Source organism: Chelmon rostratus, chromosome 2 (genome assembly GCF_017976325.1).
Source record: "Chelmon rostratus isolate fCheRos1 chromosome 2, fCheRos1.pri, whole genome shotgun sequence".
Classification (NCBI taxonomy): domain Eukaryota; kingdom Metazoa; phylum Chordata; class Actinopteri; order Chaetodontiformes; family Chaetodontidae; genus Chelmon; species Chelmon rostratus.
Window position 1 is genome coordinate 3,684,817 of NC_055659.1, and position 12,949 is coordinate 3,697,765.

The window sequence follows — 12,949 nt, forward strand, 5'->3', positions numbered from 1 at the left end:
TTTAATGACGATGGTGACTCAGTAAAGTCAGTGCAGTTTTTCAGAGGCTGAGAGTCTGCAGAATAACCAGACTGAGGTTTTGTAGACAGACAGTGTTTGTTTTTTGTTAATTCAAAGAAGACAGTTTGCCAATATTAAATTGGTAATTTCATTTTCATCGCAGATTTTTACTGAGCTGACATGAAAGTGTGCGGATGCAAGTCTTTCTCACACTTAAATAGCATGTTTAGATGTCGAGCGTATGGATAACCGACCCAAGCCAGACGGGTCGGGTTGCGACAAACATTTGACATGTTCTTTTAATGAAAATGTATGCAGGAAAATCAACGACGCCGTTGGTTATGTGAAATCCAGAACGTGCGGGGCTCTGATGAGATGTGACAGCAAGAAGACCGCAGTTCAACCTTGCAGTGACATGTGGACAGCGGGTGCAGGATGCAGGCTGAATAACTGCGTGACGGGGTAACACAAAAACGTTAACTGTGTCGGCCTCGGGGCGGGTTTGGACAAAAAAAATCAGAATGCCTGTCAGGTTCAGGTCGGGCTCGGTTACTGGTCTTTCGGACTCGAGTCTGGTTCGGACAGAAAAACGCAACCTGAGCCGGATCCTAGTACAAAGAAATTTTCAATAATCACACTCAGTTCTACAATCGATACACACAAACACCATTACTCCCCCTGCAGGAATAAATATGCAAACACACAAACTGCTGTCAGACATGTACAGAAGCACACACACACACACACACACACACACACACACACACACAGAAAGCACAAAACACTGCATGTTTGCAGCCATTTTGCATTTCTGCATCTTAGCTCGTGTTTTTCATATTTTCAGATCTGAAAATAAACCTTTTTGAGACAAAAGGTGACACCAGGCTTTCAGAACGCGAGTCCTTGTCGGCTGTGTGTCAATAGAGTTATGAACTTTGTGTCTCTGTCCTTCTCTGTTACCACTCACTTTAACTGTCACCACAATCATTGACCTGAATTTCTGTTTATATTTGCAAGACAACATCATGATCATAAGCCTGTGATTTAACCCGGCTAACTGTTAGCATTCACAGGCCACGATTAGATTTACTGCTTTTACTGTTTGTTGACAACAAACAGCAGAGAAAATATTGAGTTGGGCTGTTTTAAAAAGCAGTAAATCCGACCGCTGCAACATTCAGCGCCCAGCAGCCGCCTACAACGTATACTCAACAGTCATTACTCCATGATCATTTCTGTGGCTCTCAGTCTTTAAAGGGTTTAAACAGGAAGTCACCGTCACCAGTGAGGAGCTCCGCTGCTAAACGCTTGTTTAATGACGATGGTGACTCAGTAAAGTCAGTGCAGTTTTTCAGAGGCTGAGAGTCTGCAGAATAACCAGACTGAGGTTTTGTAGACAGACAGTGTTTGTTTTTTGTTAATTCAAAGAAGACAGTTTGCCAATATTAAATTGGTAATTTCATTTTCATCGCAGATTTTTACTGAGCTGACATGAAAGTGTGCGGATGCAAGTCTTTCTCACACTTAAATAGCATGTTTAGATGTCGAGCGTATGGATAACCGACCCAAGCCAGACGGGTCGGGTTGCGACAAACATTTGACATGTTCTTTTAATGAAAATGTATGCAGGAAAATCAACGACGCCGTTGGTTATGTGAAATCCAGAACGTGCGGGGCTCTGATGAGATGTGACAGCAAGAAGACCGCAGTTCAACCTTGCAGTGACATGTGGACAGCGGGTGCAGGATGCAGGCTGAATAACTGCGTGACGGGGTAACACAAAAACGTTAACTGTGTCGGCCTCGGGGCGGGTTTGGACAAAAAAAATCAGAATGCCTGTCAGGTTCAGGTCGGGCTCGGTTACTGGTCTTTCGGACTCGAGTCTGGTTCGGACAGAAAAACGCAACCTGAGCCGGATCCTAGTACAAAGAAATTTTCAATAATCACACTCAGTTCTACAATCGATACACACAAACACCATTACTCCCCCTGCAGGAATAAATATGCAAACACACAAACTGCTGTCAGACATGTACAGAAGCACACACACACACACACACACACACATACGTGTTTTCATGACATATCAGGACATATGACAAAAATGTGAAAAATGGGTACGTGCCTTTCCCAAGGTCCTAGAGGCTTGGGAATCAAAATGTTTCTTCACCATGCTTCCAGGAGTACATCCATCTGTTGAGAATTTGGCTAGGGCTATATTTTGGTCAAACCTGATTTTCATGCTACTTGTGAGGACACATTTAGGTTTTTGTGACTTATGAGTACAATACCATCACACACTGATATTTCATGTTTAGGTGAATTGTGAAACCCATGGATACACACAAAATTTTCAAGTATACATGACTTATAAAGACCAGGTAAGGGTAGGGTGTGTATTTTCAACTTGGCTCCTGTTACATATGTTTGAAATACCTATAAAAAAAGGCATAGGTGTCCAATAGTCATGCTCATCAGTCAGGTTACCTCTGACAGAAATATCAGATATTCACATGTTAATACAACACAGTAAAACTGAGATGTGTGGAGACATAAAAAGAGACATAGCTCAAAAATGTGGTCAGTCTACTTTTTAAGTCTTATTAATGTATTGCATGTATGAATTTTGTAGTAAATGTTCATGTGAATAAAAACATGGAACAATCTCTGCCTTTCTTACTTTTTTAATTGATGGCAAAATACGCAACTTGCACCCAGAACAGACCACAGGCAATAAGAAAACTTGCCTCCTTTCCTTCATGTCATCCGGCAGTGCAGTAGACAAGGCATGTTTGAACTGAACCAGGAAATGACTCTTTAGTATCTTTCTATAAAAACAACTACAATTAAGAAGCTTACAACTTCTATGAAAGAATATATTCCGCGAACGTGTCTAAAGAAAGTCGGAATTTACTTCACATTTACATTAATACAAGTCACCATATACGAAACCCTTAGCTCCCATTCTTGTGAATTTCCTAGTAGTTCAAAAACCAGATTCAACAAGTTATGGGTAAGAACAAAGCAATGCTGAAACTTAAATAAATGTGGAAGTAACAATCCCTTTATGTACTATCTCTCTTGCTTGTTGAAACTGAGAGCACAGTATGAACCTTTCATTTTCTGAAAAAAATATGGCAGGTACTCTGAATAAAACCAGGAGAGTCAGGGGTTGGAAACAAAAACCTATGCTCACTAATCTGAACATTTGGCAGCGCTGAGCAACTTAGCACAACCACTTTACAAAAGCATGGGATGAAAATAAAACCTGGGCCATAGTTTGCATTTTATAGCTCTATCTATTCAGCTTCCTTTTTAATGCAGTGATTCTATTGTGAATGTAGAATTTAATGGCAACCCAGTCTCTGTCTTTCAGAGCTACTGGTTCTGCTTGAAGGCAGGAGTCACAGTCCCTTTTACCTGGTACTTTGCAGCTTGTTATAAAATGAAGCATGTGCCGCTCAACAGCCTTCACTTCGTCACCTGTCCACCTGCTTCTTACCTTCCCAACTGTCATAAATGGAAACAAAAGAAAATCTCTTAACAATGGAACAATGGCTCTGCTAATGTGAAAAATGCAAGATAGGATAACAAATATTCTCGTTAACAATGTGAAAACAAAATGCTCTATAACCTTGCTTTCCATTGGAGCACTTTGAGGATGCTCGGGATGTACCCGCTTGAAGTGCTGTGTTCTGCTGGGAAGCTAAAAAGATGAAATAGAATATGTATTACTATAAAAGCACACATTCACATACTGCCATCCCTGAGAAGAATAACATTTTCTTTTCATCACAAGTACATTCACTTCAAACATTTTGTATTGGGGTGGCTTTTATATTTTACCATTTGTTGGCTGAGTGTTGCTGATGTTTTTGCTGTCCAGGGTGGCTGAGGCAGAAGAACCCTCCATATTGTCCAGAGTGGTTGAGTGAAGTGCGTTGCTTGGGTCCTGAGAAGTCTCAGTTCTTGAGCCTTTGAAAAGTAACAATGAAATGAGCGTTAATGCAATAGGTTTGCTTGGTTTTTTTGTTTGCATTGTAAGCAAGGTCAATGTCGGGCAGTATGTAATTCGACATTAGATATGAATATTTTACTTGTAAATATAATCGACTATGAATTCACAAATGTGGAACTACTCATCACAATGGGATTGTTTAAAATCAGGTAGAGGATCATCATCATGCTTTTGTGCTATAACACCTCTGCATCAAACCTCTACAGGACAAACTCTATCCATACCTGCTGTTCAGTTTCTGCTGCCAAATCTTCATACATAAGCTTTTTCATTTCATAAGCCTCCAACTCTGTCGTTGGCTTGCAGACCACAACACTAGGTCAGGCTTAAGATTAGTCCTTACTATCTTCCTTGGAACAAGTTTTCATCCTAAATCCACCTGCATCTCACTATCTGTATGTGTATCACGAACCAAACCTTAAGAAAGGTCAGTATACATGGCTCCTCTTTACCTTCCTTCTAAGTTGCTCTGCCCTCCAGACTACTGCTAACCAACTTCTTAGCTCTTATTCCAAAACATTAATCACCTCTTTGTCATCTAATGTTGCTTTTCTCTGTTGCTTTCTTATATGTCTCCTATCCTTCACTAATTCAGGACACTTCTCTATGTCTTTCTGCTGTCTAGACCTAATTGGCTTCAAACTGTCCATCTTCTTTCTATCAATGTTTCCAGATCGTTCAGTACCATATTCATAGATGGTGTCTACCATCCTCTCGAATCTGTTGTTCCCTAAGCCCATCTAACACGATTATCAGGTACCACGTACTGTGCGAGTCAGGATACCTTTGTGTTGATGTAGGTCAGCAAGGGTTTCTTCACTGGAATCTTCATCACTCGTGGCTACTTCATCTGGTTGGGTAAAAAACAGTCAGGACAAAGTTTTTAAATTAATGGCTGAACATTCATAAATATTATATATGAAGCTTTATAAACTGGGTTTCAAACTAAATTTCACCGTCAGGATTGATGTCGATGTCATCTAGCCCTTTCCCCTGCAGGTCAGACAGTTTTCCTTTCTCCATTGCCATCAACAGTTTGCTGACTTTTGCAAGCTGCAGGGTACTCTCAGGAAGCCGATAGAATTCTCGGTGGACACGGATGTCGTGTCCGAGAAAGGTGGCAAGTTGATCCATTTCATTTTCTTTTAGGTTTAGTACTGTGGACAAAGTTGCAACTTGTTTCCGCAACCTTGTAGAGGTGAGTGCCTCTGGGTACTTTGCACCACATTGGTTCGCATACTTGCGAAAGCAGTCAGAGCCTCTGTAATGGGAAAAAACAACCGGGCGTGCAAACAAGTACACATTCTCTGTGTGGACTTGACACTCATTCCTGTTTTTCACGAGGAGGTCCATTGCAGCGATCATGTCAGGTGTGAGAAGCACAGGTACCATTCTTGACCTTTTACCACGAATCTCAACTCTGTCAAAGTGCTTTGCAAGCCTTCTTTCCAACTCAGTAAGGCACATCATAATGTCAGGATTCAACTCTGTGCAATTTCGGGATGTGAAAGACTGGAGCTCCATTTTTGAAACTTCCCCTTGTCTTTTTCTGTTAAATAATACTACCTGCGTCAAAGTCACTTTAGCAAGATTTCCATAGGTTATGTTGGTGGGGTTTTCCTTCAGGTCCTTCAGGCACTTGGCACACTCAGTAGCAAGAAACTTGTGCAGCAGTGTGACATCCTGAGTAAATGGTAAAACCTGTGGTTTATTCCATTTGGCTTGTTGAAGTGTACCCAATGCAGCAGCTGAAATGGACTCTGTCCACTTTTTCTCATACAGAGTGGCAAATTGCTTGGCTGACTCTGCTACAGCATGGCGATTTGCAATGATGGCACTGCACTGCACAATGCCTGCAACTCTGGCCAAACTGTGCCCCAATTTCAAAGCCAAGGATGGGGTTTTATAAGAGTTGCTTTCAGCCTCATAACCAGCAACCGCTCTGACTGCTTGAATGACATGGGGAAAGTTACTAGGCATCACAAGGTCTTCTGTGCTGTTCAAAGGTGTAATGGCTCTGGCCGTTATCAATAACCGTGCCATCTCTCTCATTTTTTGGCGTATGTAATCATTCCTTCTCTCATGTGGTTTCCTGGCATTGTACAGTGACTCGCCAAGGCTAAGAATGTCTCTTTCACTCTTTACTACCAATGAAACGTCATCCTGATTCATTTCACAGGCAATTTTCCAAACAGCTTCATGTACTTCATCAGGTTTCGGTAAGTCAAGTCCGATCCGTTTTCGCCCAGCGGGAGGCTCTCCCTCAACAGGCTTCTGAGGGCAGTTTCTCACATGTCTCCAAAGGCAACCTCTTGCATATAGTCCTTGACAAAACTTGCAATGACGGAAATCATCAGATTGTCTTGCTGTAGTGGGTCTTCGACAAGCAACCATTTCTCCAGCACCACAGCTTGCCACTGTAGCATTATGTTCAAAGTTTCCCCTCTTCTTAAGATAACGCAAGAAATCTCTTCTTTCGCGAGATCTTTTATTAAAACTGAAAGCCCTTGCAACATCAGGCTTGTCATTGTGGGCGGATTCGAGGTGTCTTGCCAATTTAGAAATGGCCTTTTTACAATATAAACAATATTGCTTCTTGTTGTACTTGCTTTGTTTTGCCTTGTTTGGCAATGGTGCAACTGTTATGGAGCTGTTATTGTGTGATGCATTCCCTGATGAATCGGCACTGCAACTTATCACTGAAGTATTATGACTGCTGCTTGTAGGTTTCTCTGAACCAGTGATCTCCCCACTGCGTGCTGTAAATATCCCCAATGGCATGTCCTTCAACACGTTTTTGGGAACAAGACTTTCTGTGACTTTCAGTTCCCTACTAGAAAGACTTGTGTCTGAGGAACTGCCAGTTGAGTCTGGGACATAGTTGCTATCTTCATAATCCGTACAATCTGAAGATTCATCAGGAGAGACCTGAAGGAAAATGGAGAAAAAGAAACATCTTTACATTTATAAATTGCCAGGGTTTCATTCCCCGACAGTACCATCACATTGTGCATAACACAACTTGAAAGTGATAAGTCATTGAAATTAACAATCAAATTAAAAGTAACATTTAAATCCCTTAATACAATTGTTGTTGTTCTACTTGACTACTGTGTCATATTCATTACTTGGTTACTTAAGCTTGCAGAGTTTCCATCATGAAATCCACCATCATCAACCGAGGGATGTTCAACCTTCATTTGCATACAACCAAAAGAATGTTTGGTTTTTGCTTGGATTTGCATACTCACAGAATTATTCATTCTGGTGATCAGACTCAAAGTCACCTGCCTCTCTCTCTCAAATATCTTCTTCTGGACCTCATCATAACGTTCCTCACAACGAGCATGATGCTGCTTTAGATTTTGCAGACGACGGCTTGCTCTTAACTATCCAAATCAAGAATTGAATGTGAAGAACCTTAGTCTTACTTGAGATTTGACAATATTTCCTCACATATCCCCAGTCATAGAACATAAACTATTTAAATGACAAAAAAGAAGGCAGCTGTCTTACCTGCGGTGCAGTAGCTGTCTGGTGGAAAGAGAAACCTCCAGTGGTCTGGCTGGCCTGAAGTGAAATAACATGGATTCATTATTTGTTTGTAATTACAGATTACTGGAACTGGAAATTACGATACATTGTGCTTAAGAAATGAGCAACACTGCTGAAAATATAATTGCCATTGCTGAGGTGAAAGGCTGGATTGAAATTGTATGTAGTGCACACACATTTGAGTGAAAATAATTCACAGCAGGATCTGGGCTCAATGCGCCAGACTCTATAGAAACTGTTAACACTGTACATTATCTGCAACCCGACAATATGAGGACAATGTAACACACACTCTACAGCTGTTGGGCCAGACCATATGAGGACGTCTCCTGAAACACACTCAGGTCTTTCACAGCTTCAAACAATATGAGGACATGACGACTCAAGACCTGTAGAGTCCATGTTCCTGACTTCTGACTTCTCCTGTTGTTGTCAAAGAAAGCTCTAAACCCCACACTGACGTAAACTGATCTATTTCCCCAGAAATCCAATCAAGTAAACTGATCAGAAGGAGTTTAAATGGACAAAAACATTAGCAAACGTGAGAACAAACATCAATTTGCTGATTTAAGGGGAAGTTAGAGCTAACCAATGCTATGGCCAATTTCCTTCTGCTAAGGTATTCACAAACAACCAATGCTAATATTGATACTGTGAACATTTCACACAAACTGACCGTTTTAATACAGTGAAAGGGCATTTAATTTATGTACTGGACCCAACTGAGACATGGATCCTTATTCCACATAGAAACAATTAATGTGTAATTACCTGTTGGAAGGATGAAGTGGAAACCTCGCTCACTTCCTGGTCTGCAGAAGATTGAGTTGGGATCTGAACATTTGGTGTCTGCTACAAAAAAAACAACAGTGTCAGGTTTACTCTGTACTACCAATCCTGACTAGTTCATAAACTCATGATCACACTTGCTTCAGGAGGATCTGGGCTCACTATACCAGACTCTATAGAAACTGTTAACACTGTACATTATCTGCCACCAAACAATATGAGGACAACGTAACACACACTCTACAGCTGTTGGGCCAGACCATATGAGGACGTCTCCTGAAACACACTCAGGTCTTTCACAGCTTCAAACAATATGAGGACATGACGACTCAAGACCTGTAGAGTCCATGTTCCTGACTTCTGACTTCTCCTGTTGTTGTCAAAAAAAGCTCTAAACCCCACACTGATGTAAACCGATCTATTTCCCCAGAAATCCAATCATGTAAACTGATCAGAAGGAGGTTAAATGAACAAAAACATTAGCAAAAGGACAAAAAATATAGAATTTAGTGAGAACAAAGATCAATTTGATGCTTTAAGGGGAAGTTAGAGCTAACCAATGCTATGGCCAATTTCCTTCTGCTAAGGTATTCACAAACAACCAATGCTAATATTGATACTGTGAACATTTCACACAAACTGACCGTTTTAATACAGTGAAAGGGCATTTAATTTATGTACTGGACCCAACTGGACCCTGACTAGTTCATAAACTCATGATCACACTTGCTTCAGGAGGATCTGGGCTCACTATACCAGACTCTATAGAAACTGTTACACTGTACATTATCTGCCACCAAACAATATGAGGACAATGTAACACACACTCTACAGCTGTTGGGCCAGACCATATGAGGACATCTCCTGAAACACACTCAGGTCTTTCACAGCTTCAAACAATATGAGGACATGACGACTCAAGACCTGTAGAGTCCATGTTCCTGACTTCTGACTTCTCCTGTTGTTGTCAAAGAAAGCTCTAAACCCCACACTGACGTAAACTGATCTATTTCCCCAGAAATCCAATCAAGTAAACTGATCAGAAGGAGTTTAAATGGACAAAAACATTAGCAAACGTGAGAACAAACATCAATTTGCTGATTTAAGGGGAAGTTAGAGCTAACCAATGCTATGGCCAATTTCCTTCTGCTAAGGTATTCACAAACAACCAATGCTAATATTGATACTGTGAACATTTCACACAAACTGACCGTTTTAATACAGTGAAAGGGCATTTAATTTATGTACTGGACCCAACTGAGACATGGATCCTTATTCCACATAGAAACAATTAATGTGTAATTACCTGTTGGAAGGATGAAGTGGAAACCTCGCTCACTTCCTGGTCTGCAGAAGATTGAGTTGGGATCTGAACATTTGGTGTCTGCTACAAAAAAAACAACAGTGTCAGGTTTACTCTGTACTACCAATCCTGACTAGTTCATAAACTCATGATCACACTTGCTTCAGGAGGATCTGGGCTCACTATACCAGACTCTATAGAAACTGTTAACACTGTACATTATCTGCCACCAAACAATATGAGGACAACGTAACACACACTCTACAGCTGTTGGGCCAGACCATATGAGGACGTCTCCTGAAACACACTCAGGTCTTTCACAGCTTCAAACAATATGAGGACATGACGACTCAAGACCTGTAGAGTCCATGTTCCTGACTTCTGACTTCTCCTGTTGTTGTCAAAAAAAGCTCTAAACCCCACACTGATGTAAACCGATCTATTTCCCCAGAAATCCAATCATGTAAACTGATCAGAAGGAGGTTAAATGAACAAAAACATTAGCAAAAGGACAAAAAATATAGAATTTAGTGAGAACAAAGATCAATTTGATGCTTTAAGGGGAAGTTAGAGCTAACCAATGCTATGGCCAATTTCCTTCTGCTAAGGTATTCACAAACAACCAATGCTAATATTGATACTGTGAACATTTCACACAAACTGACCGTTTTAATACAGTGAAAGGGCATTTAATTTATGTACTGGACCCAACTGGACCCTGACTAGTTCATAAACTCATGATCACACTTGCTTCAGGAGGATCTGGGCTCACTATACCAGACTCTATAGAAACTGTTACACTGTACATTATCTGCCACCAAACAATATGAGGACAATGTAACACACACTCTACAGCTGTTGGGCCAGACCATATGAGGACATCTCCTGAAACACACTCAGGTCTTTCACAGCTTCAAACAATATGAGGACATGACGACTCAAGACCTGTAGAGTCCATGTTCCTGACTTCTGACTTCTCCTGTTGTTGTCAAAGAAAGCTCTAAACCCCACACTGACGTAAACTGATCTATTTCCCCAGAAATCCAATCAAGTAAACTGATCAGAAGGAGTTTAAATGGACAAAAACATTAGCAAACGTGAGAACAAACATCAATTTGCTGATTTAAGGGGAAGTTAGAGCTAACCAATGCTATGGCCAATTTCCTTCTGCTAAGGTATTCACAAACAACCAATGCTAATATTGATACTGTGAACATTTCACACAAACTGACCGTTTTAATACAGTGAAAGGGCATTTAATTTATGTACTGGACCCAACTGAGACATGGATCCTTATTCCACATAGAAACAATTAATGTGTAATTACCTGTTGGAAGGATGAAGTGGAAACCTCGCTCACTTCCTGGTCTGCAGAAGATTGAGTTGGGATCTGAACATTTGGTGTCTGCTACAAAAAAAACAACAGTGTCAGGTTTACTCTGTACTACCAATCCTGACTAGTTCATAAACTCATGATCACACTTGCTTCAGGAGGATCTGGGCTCACTATACCAGACTCTATAGAAACTGTTAACACTGTACATTATCTGCCACCAAACAATATGAGGACAACGTAACACACACTCTACAGCTGTTGGGCCAGACCATATGAGGACGTCTCCTGAAACACACTCAGGTCTTTCACAGCTTCAAACAATATGAGGACATGACGACTCAAGACCTGTAGAGTCCATGTTCCTGACTTCTGACTTCTCCTGTTGTTGTCAAAAAAAGCTCTAAACCCCACACTGATGTAAACCGATCTATTTCCCCAGAAATCCAATCATGTAAACTGATCAGAAGGAGGTTAAATGAACAAAAACATTAGCAAAAGGACAAAAAATATAGAATTTAGTGAGAACAAAGATCAATTTGATGCTTTAAGGGGAAGTTAGAGCTAACCAATGCTATGGCCAATTTCCTTCTGCTAAGGTATTCACAAACAACCAATGCTAATATTGATACTGTGAACATTTCACACAAACTGACCGTTTTAATACAGTGAAAGGGCATTTAATTTATGTACCGGACCCAACTGAGACATGTATCCTTATTCCTCATAGAAACAATTAATGTGTAATTACCTGTTGGAAGGATGAAGTGGAACCCTTGCTCACTTCCTGGTCTGCAGAAGATTGAGTCAGGATCTGAACATTTGGTGTCTGCTGCAAAAAAAACAACAGTGTCAGGTTTACTCTGTACTATCAATCCTGACTAGTTCATAAACTCATGATCACACTTGCTTCAGGAGGATCTGGGCTCACTATACCAGACTCTATAGAAACTGTTAACACTGTACATTATCTGCCACCAAACAATATGAGGACAATGTAACACACACTCTACAGCTGTTGGGCCAGACCATATGAGGACGTCTCCTGAAACACACTCAGGTCTTTCACAGCTTCAAACAATATGAGGACATGACGACTCAAGACCATGTTCCTGACTTCTGACTTCTCCTGTTGTTGTCAAAGAAAGCTCTAAACCCCACACTGATGTAAACTGATCTATTTCCCCAGAAATCCAACCAAGTAAACTGATCAGAAGGAGTTTAAATGGACAAAAACATTAGCAAAAGTGAGAACAAACATCAATTTGCTGATTTAAGGGGAAGTTAGAGCTAACCAATGCTATGGCCAATTTCCTTCTGCTAAGGTATTCACAAACAACCAATGCTAATATTGATACTGTGAACATTTCACACAAACTGACCGTTTTAATACAGTGAAAGGGCATTTAATTTATGTACTGGACCCAACTGAGACATGGATCCTTATTCCACATAGAAACAATTAATGTGTAATTACCTGTTGGAAGGATGAAGTGGAACTCTCGCTCACTTCCTGGTCTGCAGAAGATTGAGTCAGGATCTGAACATTTGGTGTCTGCTACAAAAAAAAACAACAGTGTCAGGTTTACTCTGTACTACCAATCCTGACTAGTTCATAAACTCATGATCATACTTGCTTCAGGAGGATCTGGGCTCACTATACCAGACTCTATAGAAACTGTTAACACTGTACATTATCTGCTACCCAACAATATGAGGACAATGTAACACACACTCTACAGCTGTTGGGCCAGACCATATGAGGACGTCTCCTGAAACACACTCAGGTCTTTCACAGCTTCAAACAATATGAGGACATGACGACTCAAGACCTGTAGAGTCCATGTTCCTGACTTCTGACTTCTCCTGTTGTTGTCAAAGAAAGCTCTAAACCCCACACTGACGTAAACTGATCTATTTCCCCAGAAATCCAATCAAGTAAACTGATCAG

At 40.7% G+C, this 12,949-nt stretch overlaps 1 protein-coding gene across 1 annotated transcript; it reads right to left on the reverse strand.

The window, feature by feature from the left end:
* Positions 1–2,717: 2,717 nt before the first annotated feature.
* Positions 2,718–6,193, reverse strand: LOC121623416. The gene is made up of 5 exons (XM_041960693.1): positions 4,975–6,193; positions 4,803–4,868; positions 3,847–3,975; positions 3,635–3,706; positions 2,718–3,510 (listed from the first exon to the last, which is right to left on the reverse strand). The coding sequence occupies exons 1-5, from the start codon at positions 6,188–6,190 to the stop codon at positions 3,296–3,298; spliced, it is 1,698 nt and encodes a 565-aa protein (XP_041816627.1). The 5' UTR covers positions 6,191–6,193; the 3' UTR covers positions 2,718–3,295.
* Positions 6,194–12,949: the final 6,756 nt, after the last annotated feature.